The sequence below is a fragment of the Mus caroli genome, unplaced genomic scaffold (assembly GCF_978045245.1).
Source record: "Mus caroli unplaced genomic scaffold, Mus_caroli_1 scaffold_8, whole genome shotgun sequence".
NCBI lineage: Eukaryota > Metazoa > Chordata > Mammalia > Rodentia > Muridae > Mus > Mus caroli.
The window spans coordinates 140,642,805-140,665,503 of record NW_028227263.1 but is presented as its reverse complement, the minus strand read 5'-3'; the positions used below and the strand labels follow the sequence as shown (position 1 = coordinate 140,665,503).

The following is a 22,699-nucleotide window of genomic DNA, read 5'->3' as shown; positions in this document are numbered from 1 at the left end:
GGGTATCACTATGTGGATCTCAAAGTTTCAGCCCTCTTGCTTCAGTCTCTCCAGTCCCATGACTACAGGCAAGTAACGGATTTTTATTATCTCAAATATTATGTTGGAAATAATTGTATTTTAACATTGAATGTTTTAAGTCAATACCCACACAGAATGACATGTAGACATTTGTCACACAGCTAAGACATGCTAAAGATCATGAAGAACCTCTCAGAGTTACACTGTAACTATGTAACTAAATTAAATCAAGGTATCAGGTACAATGTGCACTGCTAATTACTTCCAAACATTACATACATTGAGCTTACATGAAATTTCCTTTCATTTTTGGCATTAGCTTAGTCATTTAAAGTGGAATTGAGTCTCAAATATTCAAGTTATACACTTTGTCTCCTAGATAATTCTCTCAGGAAAAGGAAAAAAAAAGTCACTTTCCATGGATAGTATTCATATCAGTTACAACTTATCTCATGACTTGTTTTATCTCATGTCTTAGTCCTTATAGATTGTATGTTATCTCCTCTATATTGACAAGAGGACCTAGAGAAATGGATGAATATCACATATCTGGAAATACATAGGATGGTTTGTGCCCTTACATTGTGTCTCTGCTACTGCTGCTGGTTCAAATATAGTCATGTTAGGACCCATGAACCACAGGATGTGGGTGGAGGGATAAGCAGTAGAGAACTTCCCAACAGCTGATATCCCAGTCAAAAGTGAAGCCAGGGAAGGGCTTAACTGATGGTCTGGAGCACCTTTGCTGGAAAGAAGGGGTCTTAAAGCTTATGTTGAATGATAACCCAAGAAGTATAACTACAACAACCACAAGAAAATGACCCAACAGAGCTGTTACTTAAATTCTAGGAGTTTCTTGGTCACAGGATTGCCATCTATAGTTGTTTAGGTTGTTCAGAGTTCAGGGAAGATAAAGACTGAATTAATTTTCTATCTTCTAGTCTATGTACTCTGAATGTTAGTATTCTCTGTCTCTGTCTCTCTGTCTCTCTCTGTCTCTCTATCTCTGTCTCTCTCTGTCTCTGTCTCTCTCTGTCTCTGTCTCTCTCTGTCTCTGTCTCTCTTTGTCTCTCTGTCTCTCTCTCTCAGCATAAACAATCTTATTAGGTATGTCAAGAGACAGAAATGAGGCCCAGAGGCCCAGAGGTCCAGGAGAATGAATGGAAATATGGGGCTGGTAGGTGTGGGTGTGGGGGAAACCTCTAGAAAGTCTCAGAGACAGAAGATGTGAGAGCTTCCCTGGTCTCAATGGGGGTGATCTTGGCTGGAATACCAAGTAGTAGGGAGAAGGAACCTGAAGAGACCACCTCCAGTAGTTAGACAGGGACCCTCCAGTGGAGGGATGGGGACATCAAGCCACTTTCAAAATTTTTGACCCAGAATTGTTCCTGTCTAAAAGAAATCCAGGGACAAAATCAGAGCAGAGACTGAAGGAATGGCCAACTAGTGACTGGCCCAACTGGGAATCCATCCCATGGGCAGGCACCAAACCCTGACACTATTACAAGCACTATGTTGTGCTTGCAGACAGGGGCCTAGCATGGCTGCCCTCTGAAAGGCTCTACCAGGAGATGACTGAGACAGACGCAGATACTCGCAGCCAATCATTGGACTGAAGTTGGGAACCCCTAAGGAAGAGTTAGGGGAAGGATTGAAGAAGCTGAAGTGGATAACAACTCCATAGGAAGACCAACAGTGCCAAATAACATGGATCCCTGGGAGATCCCAGAGATAAAGCCACTTTTAGGGAATGAAGAGACAGACCTGAGAAACTTCAGATTGCAGGCTGGATTTTTCAGAACCTCACACAGTGAGTGATGCATGCTGTCCAGGTTGCCACCTTGCAGGATCAGATGTGAGATGGTTTTATAACCATTAAAAATGAGGCACAATTTCTTGTAGGCATCATCTGGGGAAATATTTTTGAGGCTAAAGAAAAGAATACAAAAGAGGAAATCTTGAGTGCTGGTGAGATGGCTCAGTAAATAGGCATACTTGACACCAAACCTGTTAACTTCAGTTTGATCCCAGGGGCCCATGTAGTTAAAACAAAAGAATCAATTCTGGCCAATTGTCCTGTGGCTCCACTCACACAAATATATACCTCACATTCCTCTCCATACAATTATCAATAAATATAATAAAAATTTCTAGAAATCTGATTTTGACTTTCTATCCCTCTACTATACAATAAACAGAAGCAAAGGGAGGCAGTATGCTTACATTTTAGCTCCCCCAAATTAAACCACCCCATTATTAAAGGCATTGTTGACCGACTTGTATTTAGGCTATACCACATTGTTTTGTTATAGATCGACCTAGTCAAATAATTGACCAAATCAAGATAATTAACATATTATCTCACACAGCTACCTTTTTTTCACTTCATAGCTACAAACATGTTGATTTGGGGCAAGATGCTCCTTTTCTGGTGCAACCATATAATAATCTCTATATCAGATAGAATTTTAAAAGATTATTTTTAAAAAAAATCGTTTTAAAAGCTTTATTTATTTATTTATTTATTTATTTATTTATTTATTTATTTATTTATTTATTTAATGTATATGAGTACACACTGTAGCTGTACAGATATAAGATACAGTTATAAGCCTTCATCTGGTTGCTGGGAATTGAATTTAGGATCTCTGCTCACTCTGGTCAACCCTGCTCTCTTCAGTCCAAAGATTTATTTATTATTATAAAGAAGTACACCTTAGTGGTCTTCAGATGCACCAGAAGAGGGTGTCAGATCTCATTATGGGTGGTTGTGAACCACCATGTGGTTGCTGGGATTTGAACTCAGGACCTTTGGAAGAGCAGTCAGTGCTCTTACCTGCTGAGCTATTTCACCAGCCCCAAAAGATTTATTTTTAACTATGTGATAGTGTGTGTCTATGTTTGGGTATCAGTAAGTCGGGTATATACTTGTGTGAGTACACCTGCCCTCAGATTCCAGAATAATGTATCGGGTTCTCTGGACATAGTGTTAGAAGAAAATAGGTGGAAGTGTGTGTGTGTGTGTGTGTGTGTGAGAGAGAGAGGGAGAGGGAGAGGGAGAGGGAGAGGGAGAGGGAGAGGGAGAGGGAGAGGGAGAGGGAGAGGGAGAGGGAGAGGGAGAGGGAGAGGGAGAGGGAGAGGGAGAGGGAGAGGGAGAGGGAGAGGGAGAGGGAGAGGGAGAGGGAGAGGGAGAGGGAGAGGGAGAGGGAGAGGGAGAGGGAGAGGGAGAGGGAGAGGGAGAGGGAGAGAAATACAGAAGATCTATGCTCTCATGTTATGTGTGGTGTAATCCGACCATATTGGAGACAGGTAGATTGTCAGAAGTCTGAAACCAACTTAGTCTATAGATGAGTGGTTGGAAAACAAGGGCTACATTGACCCCCATCTTAAAATACCACCTAAACCACCCCACTCCAAACCACTCTCAACTCTTCTCAGCAAATATAGAGTATATAATATTGATATTATAATAACACTATAGCATATGCTATTTCCAGATCTTACTCATCACAACTCAAGCTTTGTTTCTATTGTCCAACATTTCTCATTAGAAACTATCTGAAGTCCTTGAAACCCGTGTGACTTAGATCTTGCTAGATTTCAATCTTCTAGGCACACAATCTACAGATTAACCCCGAGTAAGAGTGAAACATTTCCCACACTCTGCCCTCATGTGTTTACGTTACAGATTTAACCTTTCCCCTGCCAATATTTTTACATGACTAATTTTATTCCAATTTCATTAACATGTTTTTGGTAATGGACACACACACTGCCCAGTTGGTTTTCTATGCTCATGCCTCAAGCACATTGCTCTCATTCTTTCTACATTAGTGGCTTTCAGCATGTCATGATTCTGTGTCCCCTAGGGACACTAGATGATACTTGGATACTTGTAAGCACAGAGGTATCTTATGACTGAAGGCAGAAAGTGATGTTGATATCTAGCATGTGGGGGTTAGGGAGGGGCACTGCTCACCATTCTACAAATATGTAGGCCAACCTTCTTCCCTCCAACAAATACACCACTCAAGTTCCCACAGAGGTTGGGGACTCTGTTCTATTTAGATCCCAATGGTTGCCATAGTAGGAGTCAAGATACCTAGGCATCTTGATTTCTCTTATGGTATTTATGAATGTCAAAACTGTCTCCTGCATTATATTGCAGTTACTCTGTGATTCTTCTCTAGATAAAATTAATAGCAGGGCTATCTAAATTCCCTATGTCTTGGATACCTGGTTTGAGTCTGGGATATGAGTTTGAGGATTTTCCCATTACTCTATAATTGTGAGTGCTTTGGTTGTACGGTCAGGGGTTCTCCTCTAGAGATCAGCTCCTACTTACATCACTTTCTGGAGACAACAGGAAGCAGAGGGCAGCTTTTCACAAAGAATCTCCAGTGCAGAGCTGTTGAGGAAGCTTTCGTGAATGTCTAGAAAGACCAGTTTCTCATTTGAATTAAATGTGTCACAAAAGTCTGTCCAGAAAGTTAGCATGCGTTGTTCATCCGGGGACCTACAAAAAACAAAGAGGCCAATTTTTATTTCTCCGTATATTCATGTGTGCTTGCATGCTCCCGTGAATCTTCTAGCACCTTCTACCTTTTTTACTTGAGGCAGAATCTCTCGCTGGTTTGCAATTGCACCAAGGAGGCAAGGCCATCAGACATTTAAGCTTCCAGGGACCTGCATGTCTCCACCTTCCATCTTTCTGTTATGGAGGTTATAGGCATTCATGACCTTGTGTTTTTGTGTGGGTTCTGAGGACCTAAAGTCAGGTCTTTGCACTTGCCTCACTGTAAGTGATCTAAGGACTGAGCTTTAAGGACTAAGCCATCTTCATAGTTTCCAAAAAAGCTTTTGAAATTTGTCTATTGTATCAGCATCCAGATGGGTTGTTGCTTCGACATTTCCCTGTATACTTTGTTCTTTCTGGTTTACCTCGACTCACCTGCCTGCTTTATTCTGATCCACTTATGTTTTCAGGCAATATATTCTATTATCTGCAGTCCTTTTTTTCTCTTAAAGGAATCTTCCCATATCATGGCCTTTGGTCTACTTTGATTCTGTGTTGCTGTGATTAAATATCATAACCAAAAGCAACTTGTGGAGTTAAAGGTTTTATTTTGCCTTTTTCTTCCTGATCAAAATTCATGACTGAGGAACTGAAGTACAGGCCATGGAGGAATGCTGATTACTGGCTTGCTCAATCTATCTTCTAATATGCCCCCCTCCAGGAACACCAGCCTAAGAATAAAACCACCCACAGTAGGCTGGTCCCTCCCATATCAATATCAATCAAAAAAATATCCCACAGACTTGCTTACAAGCCAGTTTCTCAACTGATGCTTTCTTCTCTCAGATGACTCTAGTTTTACATTTATATCACAGAAAATTAATCAGTACAGCCTTGAGTAATTTCATAACCTAACCTTCCATATATATATATATATATATATATATATATATATATATATATAAACATTAAAATCTAGAATCTGTTTGAGAGAGAACACGGTATTTAGCTCTGAATCTGTCTTCTTTGGTTAGTAATTTCCAATGTTATTCGTGTTCCTGGAACTGTTATGATTTCATTTTTCTTTACAGAACAATAATATTTAGTCATTTGCAACAACACAAAGGACATTGTATAAAGCAAAGTAAGCTAAACCAGATGGACAATTAGTTAACATTCTCTCATAAACAGCAATTTTAAAAAGACAAATATTCTTATTGAAACTGCTTGAGGTTGAGAAAAGTACAAAGCTGGGGCATGCTAGGGGAGGACTATGAATTTGAAAATTTATGATTTATGTGTGTGAGCTTTTGCCTGCATGAATGCCTGCATACATGTGGGCAAGAAGTGGGTACTCTAGTCCCTGAAGCTGGACTTTCAGACAGTTGTAAATCACCATGAAGGTTCTGGGAATTGAAACTAGTTCCTCTGGCTGACCAGCAAGTGCTCGTATTGCTGAGCTGTCTCTCCAGGCCCTCAAAATACATTTAATTTTCATTTTAATAATGGCTAATGATGTTGGACATTTAGGAAAAGTAGAGAAGCATCTATAAGTGGGTAAAACAAAAAAATGCTTTAAGGATTATTTAGAGAATAGTGTTCAGAGACCTGATGCTTTAGCTCAATGGTAGTATGCATGTGGAATATTCATTAGGAGTTGTGTTTGATCTCACTGGTGAATATGGCAAATAGTTTTTATATTTGAAAGTAATACAGAGTAAGGCCTTCAAGTGGAACATAGTTAATAAAATCTCATTTTACAAAGCAAAAAAGGCTTTAACAGAGCACATAGAATGTGAGGACAGGCAAGATGATTCACTGGGGAAAGGTGCTTGCTGCCCAGCCTGATGAATCCGATGTCTAGGATACATGAGACTCAAGGAGAAAACTGGTTTTCATAAGCTATCCTCTGAATTTTGCACACACATACTTAATAAACAAGTGTAATAAAAACATATGTGATGTAAAAGTGGAATGAGGAGACCCATGAATAACAGGGTTTCAGCAGAAAGGTGGGCAGAGAGAGGAAGGATACAGTCAGGAGCATCCACTCTGTATGCAAATGCTGTAGGGAAAGCAATCAAACAAATGCTAACCAGAGGAGAGGAGACCATAGGACCTAAGATGCTTGACTCTCAGGCTGGCGTCCTTAATTATATCATCATTTTCACTTTTATTATTAATTAGGAAGGAAGTTGAACAGGTACAAAATGTCCTACCCTGACCTATAGAGAATGAGAGACTTCAGCCTCTTATTAAATATACAAGGGATGAGTTGGAGGATAGAAGTACTATTAAGAAGTATGCAAGGAAGTAGGGTTCTTACCTTTGATGCTTAGCTGTGGACTCTAGTGCAGCAACATTCTCTGGAAAGACCGCCTTTTCTACTTTCAGGGACATTGTCTTCAGGTTCTGAGAGTTCTTGAGGCTGAATGAAGCATGAATGAGGTCAGTGCTGGTTTTCAAATGCAAGGAGATGTCCTCAAAGAGGATCATGGCTTCCTTCACAAACTCCTCCTCCTGAGATTCATAGAGACAGGACAAGATTTCTTGCATATTCATCAGTAATAGTAAGGGTTTAGTTTCCCCTGACTCACACTCCAGGAATTTTCTCTTGACCTCAGTTGATATTTGGCAGCCAAAAATGGTCTTCAACTCTTGAATATGAGTCTCATTCAGGAGGCCAAATACAAATGGCAGCAGTCCAGACAGGTCAGGGTTTTTTAATCTTGCTTCCCTCGAAAGCATGTTCTGTATACTATATTTAGAGACATTCTTGCTTTCCTGTCCAAGCTCCTGAACAAATATTATTGCAGCCAGGAGCTGCTGGATACTGAGGCAGATGAAAGAGAGACAGTGTGTACTGGAACTGTCCTTAAAGAGGATGTGCCTGCACACTATGGGATGCAAATTGTTTAGGTTCATTTTTAATTTCAAGAAGTCTTCTTCACAGAGTATGGGCACCTGTTCTGAGAGACTTTTGGCAGCCAGGATACATATTTTCTTGAATAAGATTTGTAATTCCTTATTGAGATGGCCCTCACAGGTTTCTGGTGAGAAGACTTCGCAGAGGAAGTTAAGGAACATAGAGGTGTAGGTCTGACATGTCAGAGCCAGGTCTTCCCCCTTCTTCATCCTTAACTCCAGACAGAGGCAGAATATCCCACATGCAGTAGGAAGTGAGGCCATTTGGTAGAGATCAGCATTGCGTTTCACTTCCTTGAGAGCTCTCAGTGCCTTTCCCTCACCTTTATCGTCCTCCTCAACCTCCTCATCTTCAAAGTATTTCTGAAAGTACTCCTGCTTTTCTTGCTCCAAGAAGCCTAGAGTTTCTACTAGTAGTGGCTGATCCATCATGACAAAGATTTGGTGCAAAGACTGTGTCCTTGTGGTTACTAGCAGGGTGGCATGAGGTGCCATCTTCCTCTTCAGCAAACTGCCCAGTAAGACCTCTACAGGCTTCACTGTGTTCCAGTCACCACAGAGGTCACGGATCAAAGCTCCTGCTGGGAATGCCAGTTCATCAAAACCATCCACCACAAATAAGAATTCCTTTCCCAGGACTAGATCTCGCATCACACAGTCCCTCCAGGAGGGATTGTCCATGGAGAGGAGGTGAGCAAAAGTGCAAGGTTTAGTATTATTTACTTCCCTGCAGCTGATGTAGAAGGCACATGAGAAAATCTGGGCCTGCTTACTCTCTGACCATTCTAACATTAGCTGCTTTGCCATTGTGGTTTTCCCAGAGCCTGGAGGGCCATGCAGCACAATTGCATGAGCAAATGGGGTTTTTATCTTTGGGTTACACAATGCCAGGAGTGTCCTGTAGCTCTCGGTAGTCACATAGATTTCTTTATTGCATTTAGGCCAGAAGTTCTTCTTCCATTTAGCTGTGTATCTAATCTTCCATTCCTCTTTTTGCTTGTCCTCTTGACCACCAATGAGGGGGGAGGATAGACAGAACATAGTTGGTTATTGTGAAAAATTATCTTGTATAAAGTAGAAAAGGGAAACGAAGAACACAGCTCTTTAAGAGCAACTTCAATCCAAGTTTATTTCAGCAAGATATGATGGGGACATCATATATTTTGATGCAAATGTTTTTTTTTTTTTTAAAGAGTCCCATTAAAAAACGTTTAGAAAGCTTTCAGTGTGGGCCTATGAGTGTGTGCAGATATGGACATATGAGTGCAGTGCCCATAGATGCCAGAGGAGGGCATTAGATTCCCTGGAGTGGAATTAACAAGTGGTTGAGAGTGGCCTGATAGGGACTTCTTGGATCCAAACTCAGCTCTTTTGCAAGAACAGCATGCTTTTCTTACTGCTGAATCATCTCACTAGCTCCTTTTTATTTTAGCCCAAGGTAACGAAAATTAGGGAAAATTGCTTTCTACTATGGAAAAGTAACTTCTTTGTTTAGAATGCTTAAATTCTCTTGTTATTCTATTCAAATTTTCATAGAGGATCTGGGAAGGATCTGGGAGCAGGTTGGGTAAGGATGGTGAATAGGATCAAAATGAAGTCTATGAAATTCTCAAAGGAATAATGAAATTATTAAAAATTGTTATTAGAGATAGACAATACAAAACTCTGAAACTGTTAGAGAAGAGTTCAAGATGTGGATTTAGATAAGTACTTTGAGTGTGAGGCTAGCCAAGCCTATAGAGTGAGTTTCAGGTCAGCCAAGGCTACACAGAGGAACCCTGTCGAAAGAGAGAGAGAGAGAGAGAGAGAGAGAGAGAGAGAATATCAATGAAATGAGAAAAAATAAACAACAACAACAAAACCACGATAGACAATCCTTATCCAAACTAACTAAAAGGCAGAGAGAGAATATCTAAATCATCAAAGTCAGAAATGACAGGGAGGACATAACAGACACTGGGAAAATCCAAAGAATCATCAGGGCTTCCTTTAAAAATCTGTATGATACAAAATTGGAAAATCTAAAAGAAAATGACAGATACCATTTACCAAAATTAAATCAAGATCAAATAAACAATTTAAATAGACCTATAGCCCTAAGGAAGTACAAGTAGTTATTCATGTCTCTAAACTACACCTTCTTCTCAGAGGTGAAGGGGAAGAAGGGACAGACACTTTGAACCTGACAGAATTGAAAATAGAGAAGAGCCTTGAGGGTATTGGCATAGGAGACGACTAGATAACTGATAGCACAGACACATTCTTTTCACCAACCCCACATAAGACAGAGAGCTAATATACAAAGTATATAAATAACTCAAGAAACTAAACAGCAACAAACCAAATAATTCGATTTAAATAGAGTACAGAGCTAAACAGAGAATTCTCAATAGAGGAATCTCCAGTGGCCAAGAAACACTTAAACCAATGTTCACCATCATTAGCAACCAGAGAAATGCAAATCAAAATTACTTTGAGATCCCATTTTATACCTGTCAGAATGGCTAAGATCAATAAAACACAATAGCTTATGTTGGTGAGGATGTGGAGCAAGGGAAGCACTCCACTATTACTGGTGGGAGTACAAACTTGTTGAACCAATATGGAGATCAATGTGATAGTTACTCATAAAATTTGGAGTACTTCTACTTCAAGACCCAGTTATATCACTCCTGGGCTTATACCCACCCAGAGGTCACTCCATCTTACTACAAGGTACTTACTCAACTATGTTCATTGTAGCTTTATTCCTAACAGCCAGAAACCAGAAACAACCTACATGTTTCTTAACCAAAGAACTTAAATAAAGAAAATGAATTATATTTATACATGGTGTGTTGCTAAGATAAAAAAATAACATCCCTGGCCCAGAAAGATAAACACGATATGTCATCACTTATAAGTGAATATTGGACTTGCAAACTTTATATGCCCCAATATAGGGGAATGCCAGGGCCAAAAGAATGGGAATGGGTGGGTAGGGAAGTGGCGGGCGCTATGGGGGACTTTTGGGATAGCATTGGAAATGTAATTGAGGAAAATATGTAATAAAAATATTAAAAATTAAAAAAAAATAAGTGACTATTAGCTGTCAAAGAAGATCATACTACAATCTACAGTCCGAGAGAGACTAAGTATTAACAAGGAGGGCTCTAAACAAGACACAGATCTTTCTGGGAAGGGGAAATAGATTTTTCAAGTGTCCTGTCAGTGGGTGGGTGGGGATGGGAAGGAATCAGATCAAGGAGGGAGGGGCAGAGGGTAAAGAGTCCTGGGAGAAGATTGACTGGAATAAGGGGGCATTTAGGAGGCTGTGTGGAAACCTATTGCAGCAGAAACTCCCTGGAATCTAAGAGTATTACAATAGTGAGGTCTCCTAGTAATAGAGGATACAGAGCCTGAACTGGCCATCTTTGGTAACTTGGGAGGGCTCCCAGTTTTGGGACCAACACCAACTCAACCACAAAACCTCCAACCCACACCTGTTCTACCAGCAAGATGTGCTGAGGCAATGGTGGCTCAGAGATTGTGGGAATGGCCAATCATTGGTCTAATATGAGGGCCAAGCCATGAGAAGGAGCCCATGACTGACACTGCCTGGATGGTCAGGAATTGGAAGCTGAATGGCTCAGAGACCTAGGAAAAGACTATGTGGATTGCTGTCTATATGCAGGTGAGGACTGGTACAAGATAAGGTGAAAGCCTGTGATTGGGCAGTGGAAAAGGAAGGTGGGCTGAGAATTTTAGAGATGAGTACAGAGAGTAGAGGGAGAGAAGGAGGAAAGGAGAGAAAGAGACAAGATGGAACCTATAGGAGAGGAAGAGGAACCACACAGTTCTGGGAGCCATAAGTATTGGGGATTTCTTAAGTAGATGATTAAATTATAAGTAGGGTGTGCTTTCCCTATCTAGGTGTGTAGCCTGTGTTTATATTAACTGAGTTTTGAGTTCATTGTGTGGGCATTTTGTGGGTTGAGAATTTACTAGTATAAATCTGACTGATAAATTACAAGTCTCTAGAGTTTTGATTTTACCAGGGCTGGAAATGTGAGCAGAATCCACAGCAAGAGAACCATGAGATGGGCAACCATGGAAAACCCTGAGGAGATTGAAGTAGAAAGGCATTGCATAGGGTTAGCCATGGAGGCAGCAAGGTTGCTGGGGACAGTGAGTAGCTAGTGATAATGCATGATGGTGCCTTTTTAAAATATTTCCTGTAACAAGACTAAAAACGACTGACGAACCCCTCCTCCTCACAAAAAATGTTTAATAAAATTATTCCCAAACTCATACATTAGTGCACAGCCCAGTTGACATCAGAGAGGCTTCCTCTGGCAGTTAATGTGAATGGATGCAGAGACCCACAACCAAAGGCAGAGCTTTGGGAACCCTATGGAATAGGAGAAGGAGGATTGTAGGAGCCTGGGATGAAGAATACCTGGAAAACATGGACCACAGAATCAGCTAAGTAGGCCTCATAGGAGCTCACAGATACTGAAGCAACAATCCCGGAGCCTGCAGGGGTCTGTACTAGGTTCTCTGCCTACATGCTGTGGTTGTTTAGATAGGGCTGTTTGTGGGATTTGAAGGGAAGGAAAACTAGAGAGGAACTGGGCTAAGCATAGGGAGGGAATGCTGCAGTTGGGAATGTGTGGTATGAGAGAATAAAAATATAAAAATGAATAATTGTTTATTTTGAACTGGGAATCTTAAAAATAACAAAAAAAGATTAGGAACTAGAGAGGGGAGGGGAAAATGGAGGAGTTCGAAGTGGAGAGGGATGGATGGGCTGGTGTAATGTAGGAACAATGCTCATTCTGACATTATCAAAATAAAATGGTAGAAGCAGCAGGAGACAAATTGTAGTTTTCAGAAGTGTGGAAGGAGGACATAGGCTTTGCTTAGCTTACAGTACCAGTGAATGTTGTAATACTAACCTGGCCTTTGAGCTCCTTGAACAAAATTCCATGGGGAGGGTAGTGTCCCTGAGGGTTCTCCTAAAAGAGAGACATCTTTCATTTGCCACTGTATGAGTCCATGATCTATGCATATTTGGGCATTCGCATGATTAAAATCACATACCACTCCACATGCACACTTCTGTACACATGGGCTTGTATGCATACAGACCCCTTTCTAGTTAGAAGGCATATACTGTATGAATAAAATGAATGGTATGATAAATTACCATTGCCATGGCACTATAAAACTGTATATTCTATACTTTAATTCTATTAGTAGTATGATAGGTTTACTTATGCCAGAACCATCCCTAACATGAGATACTCTGTGCACTGCTATGCTAAAATATCTTTGTCATCATATGATGGTACTTTTCACTCCTATCATCTCTTTTGGAAGCACCATCCTGACCAGAGTGTCACACAGCATGTGATGTTCTGTAGTATGAGGAAGAGAAATACATAAGGACATTCCTAAAAGCACTAGCAAGATTTCTGCAGGAAACTTCCTGGAGTCTGGGATGAATAAGCACAGAAATAGAGTAGTATCTCAAAGAAGGATTGGAAGCTAAACCTTGGATCATAAATGGATGAGTTATGGATCTGGAGAGAAGGCTAGATGGGTAGAACACTTGCTGACCAGGTGTGAGGGTCTCAGCTTGGATACTCAGAAGCTCACAGAAAGCTGGACACAGTAGTGAACATCTGTAACCCCAGTGCTCTTGTGAAATGGGAGGTGGAGAAAGGAGAATCCCTGGGAGTTAATGAATTACCTATCCTGTAGCACAGCAGTAAAGAACAAAAGAAGCCTACCTAGCACAAGGTGAAAGGAATGAATGGACAAACACCTGCTGTTGTCCTTTTACCACCAGATGTGGCTTTGACATGCACAAGCCTGAAGTCACCTGCACACACACACACACACACACACCTACATACACATATGAGCACATGAGTGTACATGTGTGCTCATGAATACACAAGCATGCACACACCAGCTCACAAAACACAATGAGCACTACTTATAACAGGTGCACACACAATATGCAGCACAATTGCAATACCCCACCACACACACACACACACACACACACACACACACGTTAAAGAGTAGAATCTAGAAAACTTTTGGAAAAATATCCAGGAGGTAATTGGTTACAAGCATCTGGAATTCAGGGAGGATTCCCCCGTGAAAGCTTTCAACAGCAAGATTTCAGGAGAGAACTAGATAACTGCCTAACTAGAAACCAGGTTGACTTTTACCAGGGAACAGCACATATAATTGCACATATGCTGAGACAATGGCCAGCCAGCCAGCAAGTCTAAACATTAGGATCTCTGAAATGGGGGAATGGAAATAATGGAAAGTTTATAAGGAGGTGAGGAGGTAAGTTAATGGGTAAGAACTCTTGTGCAAGCATAAAGAACAGACTTCAAACCTCCAGCATCCATGTAAAAACCTGGCCTTAGCCATGAACACTTGTAATTCCAGTATAGTGGGAGGCAGAGACAAGAGGGCTAGAGCAGCTTGCTAGTTCATAGGTGCCTAGCTCCAAGCTATCTCAAGGGAATAAAGCAGAGAGTGCCCTGTATCCTCCTCAGGCTTCCAGGTGCATGGGTATACACACATACAACCACAGATGAGAATGCTTATCTGTGAACACACACAAGTAAAATATAATTAAACAATAAAAACTAAATTTATAAATAATAAAAACTAAAATTATACTAAGTAAAAGGAGTCAGGCAGAGAGAGGCAGGCACCATATGATCTCAGATGTGAAATCTTAAAGAGCCAAACTCAAATCAAGCATACATACATTCTTGGATGTCCAGAACTTAATGAGATAGAAGTAGGAGGGTTCCAAGTTTGAGGTACTTACTGGCCTATACAAGAAGACTTTTAAAACAGAACAGACTTATTTATCTTATGAATAAGTTCTTGGGTTCAAATGTGGGTGGTGATGTATGGCTTCATGTGGATCTAACCATCACACGGGTAGTTGTTTATTAAATCATTGAGTCCCTTGAATAAACTCAAACTTTCTCAACTGAATATTTAACAAATTTATTGTCTGGTGATTGTTTACTCAGAATGTCTAGTTAACCATTTACCTTGTAGCAGGTACAATTCCTTAAAACCTTGTAAAATTCAAGATCTGAGAGACTGTCAACTGATATCATAAGATCCACTAACACATTTCCTTAAAGCAGTTGGATGGTCTAGGCTTAGGCAGGAATGGTCATGGCACCTTTGAAATTATCTTTTAGTTGACTGCTGCTTAGAGCCCAAGTAATATTTTATAGTACACCAGCAGTGTCAAGAAGAAAACACTGGGAAAAAATGATACCCTAAATCCTTGTGATAGCTAATATTGTCAACTCAACACAGAGGAGAGAACTTTCCAGGTCCATGTTGAGGGACTGTCCTTGAGGGATTGTCTTGATTCTGGTTAATTGATATGGAAAGGTCCCATCGTAATTGTGGCATGATGCTTCCTTGCGCAGGGGATTCTGGACTGCATAAAATGGAAAGAATAAGCTGAGCCCTGGCATGCATATGTTAACTCATCACTCCTCAGTCTCTTTCTTTTACCTTTGGATTTCATTTATGTGTATGTCTGTGTATTTGCGTGAGCGTCTTTCACATGTGTTCATATGCCCCAGGAGTTCAGAAGAGGACATAGGACTCTTGGGAGCTTGAATTACAGGAAGTTGTGAATTGCTGGGGGAAACCCAACTCAGGTCCTCTGGAAGAGCAGCAAATTCTCTTAAGTGCTCAGCAATTGTCCTAGACTCTGGTGTCTGCTCTTGATTGTCAGTGCAATATGACCAGTTCCCTCAGGTTCCCGCCTTTATAACTTCTCTGTCACGATGGACTGTAACCTGGAGTTATGATCCCCAATGAATCCTTTTTCCCTTATGTTACCATTGTCAAGATATTTTGTCCTAGCCACAAGAAAAGAAACTAAGATGGCCAGGGTTAATTGTTGTCCCTTTGAAGGACCAGACGGTAAATAGTTTCTGCTTTTCAACTCATATGCCTTGCACATTTCCACTTCTGTGGTAAAGCAGCCACAGCTATTAAAAGCAAATAGGCATCTGTATTCATACAAAATCTATTTGATGGCAAGGGCACAGAGGCACATGGCCATAATGTCAGCACTGGGTAGGCTGTGATGGAAGGATTTTGAGTTCAGAGTCAGCCTGAGCTATATGGTGAGAACCTGTCTCAATGAAGTAAAAAATTAAGAAGTTTCATATAAAAGCTTGTTACGGACACAGAAGTTCAAACTCCTCATGATTTTGAGAGTGGCAGTGCAACATTTCCCTTTTATTCTACCACTTAGGAATACAAAAATTGGGAGCACAAGATAGATGAGCAGGTAGACATTTGCTACCAAGTCTGATGACTGCAGCAGGATACAGTAGTGATATCATGGACAATGGGAGTTTAGAACTGAGATGAACAAGTTGTCCTCTGACCTCCATATATGTGCCATGCCATGTACATGTATGTCATCCACATAAATGCAAATAAAGTGAAAGTGTAAATATTCTAAAAAGGACTCTAAGCCTATGGACTTTAGAAGTACGGATGATGCCGTTCTATATTTGGCATTCAGGCTACTATAGCTTATTGATCTTTGGTCTAGGTCAAATTTTGTCAGTGAATGGTCATGAACAGCAGACTTATAAGTAAGTGTTGATACTAAATGACAGTTGATGGATGCTTAGCCTTAAATGGACACTCATTATCACTTCTTCCAAAGTTCAGGGAACATTGCAGAAGAGGGGATGGAAAAGAATGTAAGAGCCAGAGAGGAGGAGAATGCTGTGCTCCAGGCATAACAAGGCTGGTGTACACTTGAAGTCTTAGAATAAGTAGTTAACTGCATAAGATTGAGCCTGTCAATATACCATCCAGAGGGAGCAATGTTTCTTCATTGATATACCTACTGGTAAGGTGCCTATGTTCCTGCAAACAGACCCTCATCCATGCTCCTTTAAGTAATGCTAGTTAAACTTACCAGTTATGTGCCTAAACCTGCAGAGACTTGATGTGCCTGGGTTGTGGGATACCCAGGGGGTGGGTTACACTCTCAGCGGAGAAGGGGAGGGAGAATGGGGAGAGAGGGTCTTTGTGATGGTCGCAGTGAGTGGGATGTAAAAACAAACCAAGATGTAACCCTGATAGGATACCCATGCTCCAGTAGACAGTTCTAAACCCCTACTCATACAGTAGGATGGCTCAAAGGGTTTTTAAAAAGGATTATATGAACTTCAGTGTGCACTTGCAGACTGGAGTCTAGCATGGCTGTCCTCTGAGAGGCTCCACCCAGCAGCTGACTCAGACAAATGTAGACACCCACAGCCAAATAGTAGATGGAGCTCAGAGACTCTTATGGGAGAATGAGAGGAAGGATTGTAGCCCCTAAGAGTATAGGAACTCCACAGCAAGACCAACAGAGTCAACTAACCCTTGGGACTCAAGAGACCAAACCACAAAACAAAGAGCATACATGGGCTGGACCTAGGCCCCCCTGCATATATGTAGCAGATGTGCAGCTTGGTCTTCATGTGAGTTCCAAACAACTGGCTCTGGGGCTATCCCAAAATCTGTTGCCTGTCTGTGGGATATGTTGTTCTAGCTGGGCTGCCTTGTCTGGCTTCAGTGGGAAGGGAAGCTTCTAGCTTTGCAGAGACTTGGGAGTGCTAGGGTATGGAGATTTCCAGGAGGAGCCCCACCCACTCAGAAGAGAAGGGATAGGGAAGGGGGAATGATTGTGGGAAGGGGGTGGATGGGGGGAGGACAGTAGAATAAAAAGTCAGTGTGGAAAATGGAGAGTGTATAAATGGCAAGGCAGGGAATATGGGTGGATACAATAAAAATGCATTATACACATCAAGTTTTTAAATGAAAAGAACAAATAAGAAAAAGGAAAGCCAAGTTCCAGTCCACCTCTCTGGATAAGGAACAGCTTACTTCTCTCCCCCCTCATATGTACCTGCTGGCTCCTATTAGACAGTACCTTGCCGGAGCTTATCACTACTCAGGCCAGACCTTAGGGGCCATCTTTTCATATCCTTTGGTGTTTTAACACAGACTCATATATTTTAAAAAGGAATCCTAAGGCATTCACATCTCCCTTGAATAAAAATTATCCACAAGGAACTTACTTTGTTTACAAGAAACCTTTTCCTCAGGTACTTTTAATACTGCTTCTGAAACGGAAAAAAAAGGTAGATGAAATTTGCATGTTTACCCAGATGCATTCCAGCTGTCTTCACTCTGGCTCAACTCTTCTGTGGGTAACACCTTGCTTTCTGAATGTATGAAGCTTGCCCCACAGGAGGGAGCTCTTGTCTGGTTCTATGATCATAGATTCTAGAAAAGGGATGTGTATGGTGGTTTGAATGTGAATGGCCCCTGTATACTCAATGTATTGAATGTCTGGTTATTAGCTGATGGACTGTTTAGAAAGGATTAGGAGGTGTGGTCTATTTGTAGGATGTGTCACTGGGGGTGGGGTGGGTTTTGAGGTTTCAAAATTGGCATCAGGCCCAGTCTTGCTCTTTCTCTACTTCCATCTTGAAGATGAGCTATAAAGCTCTCAGTTTTCATGCTTAGGTGAAGCCCTACACTAATATTTTATTATTTATCCCCAATCACACATCCTATATGCCAGTGTACCTTAAGTTTTTTAGGACATCTCCAAGAATAAGCATAAAACAAAGGGTCTCCATTGCAGGAGATTTCATCTCATTATAGACATCTGACCATGTCTACAGCCATTTGAAAGTTACAAGTTGAGGGAGGTAGTGTGCTGCTGTCGGGTACAGGTATTTGGAAGTGACAGGAGGGAACAAGGGATGCCACTAAAGATGAGAGAATGCTCCCATTAGTGATACTGGTGGCACCATATGCCTTAGTTTCTGAGGCAGAATCTCCTCTTAGCCAGGAGCTCAACAGAAAGTAGGCTAGGCTGCAGATCTAAAGGATGGTAGAGATATCCATTTGTAAGAGAGTATGGTTATGTATGTATGCAGATATTTACATGTCACCAGGTGAAGGAATTCTAAGTTAGTATTAAAAACAAAATGGAAAGTATACTCTAGGTTAACATCATTCATAATATCTAAAGATTTGAGGTCATGGTTGGGATAGATGGATCAGCAGTTAAGAGCACATATTCTCTTCCCCAGGATCTGAATTTGGTTCCCAGCATGTTGAGGACCTTGTTACTGCCTGGAACTTGAGCTACAAGGGTTCTTGCCTCTTGCTTCTTGCCTTTGCTGATACCTGCACACACATGATATTCACACACACACACACACACACACACACACACACACACACACGTTCATGTATACACACAAATCTAAAACTGAGTCTTAGAAAATAAAAACAGGATTGTGAATAAATTGTACATAAACAGCATCAGTTTAAGGACACCATGAGGAGGAGCTCTTGGTAGTTACCTCACATGCTAACAGACATTGGAAGGGGGGAAAAACCCAGACAGATATTCCTCAGACTCAGTGAAGCTATAGCATTTGTGCTCTGAATAGCTCTGCAAAGCTCAATGCTATTTCTGCATTTCATATTTCATATACATAGGGAGCAACTATGCCTGTGTCTTTGTGTGCACATGTATGTGTGTGTGTAAGCATGTGGAGTGTGTGTGTGTGTATGTGTAGGCAAAAAGATAACCTTGAGGGGTCATTCTTCAGGCACCATACACCTTAGTCTCTGAGGCAGAGTATCCAATTGCCTAGGAGTTCAGCAGCAAGAAGGCTAGGCTGGCTTTCCAGAGAGCTCCAGGGATCCTACTCTCTCCACCACCTCTCTACTTTTGGCATTACATGTGTGCTCTAATGCTTGGCTTTTAAAGATGATATGCCTCTGAGGATCAGACTCGGGTATTCATGTTTTCATGGCAAGCACTTTATCTCCTCAGTTTTTTTTTTTTTTTTGAGACAGTGACTTACCATATAGTCTAGGCTGGTCTACAACTCTAAATAATCCTCTTGCCTCAGCTTCCCTATCACTGGAATTAAGATGCTACCCATCATGCCTGATGTTTGTATATATCCAAAACCCTTTAAGACAATTTTTCTTTTCTAGGACACAGTATGAAATAGTTTCTGCTCACCTTCGATTTGCTTTACTACTAACTCAGCTAGATCTACACGGTTTATTTCCTCTAAGATCTGGACGGTGACTCTCTTTACCCAAGCACTGGGGCAGTGGTCTGTGAGAATTTCTGCTAGCTGAGCTCCATTGGCCAGGTCCATTGTCAGCTTGTTGATCTGTTTCATTGTATCTGGCAGAGAACAGCTCCTTAATGTTCTCTTGAAATTGTTCAACTCAGTCTTGTCCAGCTTTCTCAGGACATCTTTTAGGTTGAAACCCAGCGGATCAAAATGTTCCATCTTGACCCACAGGTGAGATCTGAGATTTCAGCTCTAGAGAACTGTGGGGGAAAATAGGGTCAATGAGACAGCTTTCTTAACTCAAATACTGGTAACCTTTCTGCCATAGCAGGGGTCATCAGCACAGTCTCCTGCCCCTTTTACAGCAAATTCCTCCCCCTCAAGGGGAAAGGGGATGGGGTGAAGAATTCGGGGGGGGGGAGGAAATAAAATTTGGGATGTAAATAAAATAATTAATTAAAAAAGAATAAAATTATGCAAATGGCCAAAAAGGAGCAAATTCCTAATAATGGTAAAGTTCACATAGAGTTCTATTCCTTCACTTAATTAAAGGGATTAATTTGAGAGTCTTGGTCCTATTGAAAACACGCAAGACTCTCAAGTCACATGAAAAATCTACAGTGCCAGTCTCCTGTGCCTAAGAGATCACCAATCACCAATTACTTTTAAGCTCAATGTATAAATAAGCTGATAAAAATCCACGGTGTAAGTCTCCATAACAACCTGATACATATTTACCTTATGCTGTCTATATAGTAAAACAGAGTTTTGAATCTACATGAGGTGAATGTATGTATGAATATTTATAGACAAAACCACATGGAGAAAAAATTCTAATTGAGATCAGAAACAAAACAAATCATACAGTCTTATAGGATTACATGTTATTAAAAAGCCCAAGACTCTCAAGACCAATCCCCTATAGCAGGCATTACATAGTAACAATATTAAGTAAGAATTTGGCAACAGTTGAATGGCAAGGTAATTTCATTTACCACTGACCCAGGAGAGAGGTAAAGTGTTATAGACAATATAAATGGATTTTCAATACTGTTCATGTAGAAGAGAGGATGATTATGCTCATGATAAAGCCTCTGCTGATGGCCTCAGGGTATATATACTTATCTCCAAGTTCATTACATTGTTCACATTAAATATGCACATACGTACCTTGTGTTACTTCATTTCCCCCCTCCACTCTCCTAAGAAGTAATTGTTAGAATGATATCTAATCATGTTGGATAATGTGACTGAATATATATATATATAAACTGAAATATTATAATCAAAGTGCTGAAAACGACAATGATGTCAAGTAATTTTTTGGCAAGAATATTTCAAGTATTTATTATTGTTTCCTGAATAACCTAACAGATGAAACACAAGAATTTGACCTTAAATCCAAGTTCATACAGATGATAGAGGCTTTTCAAGAGGAAATGAATGCTTTCCTTAAAGAAATACATGAAAAACACAAATATGTGAAGGAAATGAATAAAACTATTTACAATATGAAAATGGAAATAGGAGATCAACAGATGTTAATGGGACCTCATGAATTTGAAAAGGCATAGGACACTGTCAATAGGACAAAATGGCAACCTACATATTGGGAAAATACAGACAGAATCCTACAGTTGGAAAACAGAGGGAAGAGAACAGGAACTACAAAGTGATTAGCAACAGAATGGAAGAGATAGAAGAGAGAATTTCAGGTGTAGAAGATATGATTGAAGAAATGCATACACCAGTCAAAGAAAATGTTAAATCTAAAAGTTCCTGACGCAAAACATCCAGGAAATCTGAAACATTATGAAATGATCAAACCTATGAATAATAGGAATAGAAGGAGAAGGTTCTCAGTTCAAAGGTGCAGAAAATATCTTCAACAAAATCATAGAAGAAAACTTCCCCAACCTAATGGAAAAAATGCCTATAAACATACAAGAAGCTTAGAGAATACCAAATAGATTAGAGCAGAAAAGAAAATCCCCTCAGCACATAATAATCAAAACATATAGAAGAGAAAGTGGGAGATAGCCTTCAATGTACTGGCAAAGGAGACCATTTCCTGAACAGTATAGGTCAGTGGACAGGCTCTAAGATTAACTGATTAATGGAATCTTATGAAACTACAAAGCTTCTGCAAGGCAAAGAACACTGTCAATAGGACAAAATGGTAGTCTACAGATTGGGGAAAGATCTTCAATAACTCTAAATCTGACAGAGGGTTAATATCCGAAATTTATAAAGAACAAGAAGTTAGACACCAACAAACCAAATAACCTAATTAAGAAATGGAGGAATCTCCAATAGCTGAGAAACAGGTAAAGAAATATTCCACATCCTGAGTCATCAGGGAAATGCAAATCAAAAATAACTCTGAGATTTCATTCTTGCACCCATCAGAATAACTAAGATTAAAAAACTCAAGTACAGCAGATGCTGGTGAGGATGTGGAGAAAGGGAACACTCCTCCGTTGCTAGTGGGATTGCAAACTTGTACAACCACTCTGGAAATCAAACTTGGGGTTTCTCAGATAATTGAAAATAGTCTGCCTGAAGACCCAGCTATACCACTTGTAGTGGCTATTCCTGGATGTCAACTTGACTATATCTGGGATGAACTACAATCCAGAATTGGAAGGCTCACCAGTGATCCTAATGTGGAGGCTGGGAGATAGAAGTTTCTGACCTGGATCTTGGTATGGAGATCTTGAGGCATAGTGGCTATGGATTCCAGACGACTAAGACAGGGAGATCTCTGAATTCAAGGTCATCTGGGATTAAAGGTGTGGTGGCACCTTTAATCTGTGCTGCACCTTCTGCTGGAGACCATATAAGGACACTATAAGGACAATATAAGGAAGAAGGAAGACTTTCTTGCTCTCCTTCGCCTGCTTGCCGTGAGGAATTGAGCAACTGCTAGATCCTTGGACTTCTATTCACAGCTGCCACTGACCATTGTTGGGAGTTGTACTGCAGACTGTAAGTCATCAATAAATTCCTTTACTATACAGAGACTACCCATAAGTCCTGTGACTCTAGAGAATCCTGA

The 22,699-nt window shown here is 40.6% G+C and overlaps 1 protein-coding gene across 1 annotated transcript in view; it reads right to left on the bottom strand.

The window, feature by feature from the left end:
• Positions 1-19,860, bottom strand: part of LOC147003736 (NACHT, LRR and PYD domains-containing protein 2-like) — a 41,216-nt gene extending 21,356 nt beyond the window's left edge. Inside the window, exons 1-6 of the mRNA XM_085841085.1 lie at positions 19,581-19,860; positions 17,605-17,649; positions 12,400-12,459; positions 6,864-8,466; positions 4,367-4,537; positions 1,786-1,950 (exon numbers count right to left, since the gene is read on the bottom strand). Coding sequence (XP_085697211.1) covers positions 1,786-1,950; positions 4,367-4,537; positions 6,864-8,466; positions 12,400-12,459; positions 17,605-17,649; positions 19,581-19,860 — 2,324 coding nt within the window. The remainder of the gene's footprint in view (positions 1-1,785; positions 1,951-4,366; positions 4,538-6,863; positions 8,467-12,399; positions 12,460-17,604; positions 17,650-19,580) is intronic.
• Between the last annotated feature and the right edge of the window lie 2,839 nt (positions 19,861-22,699).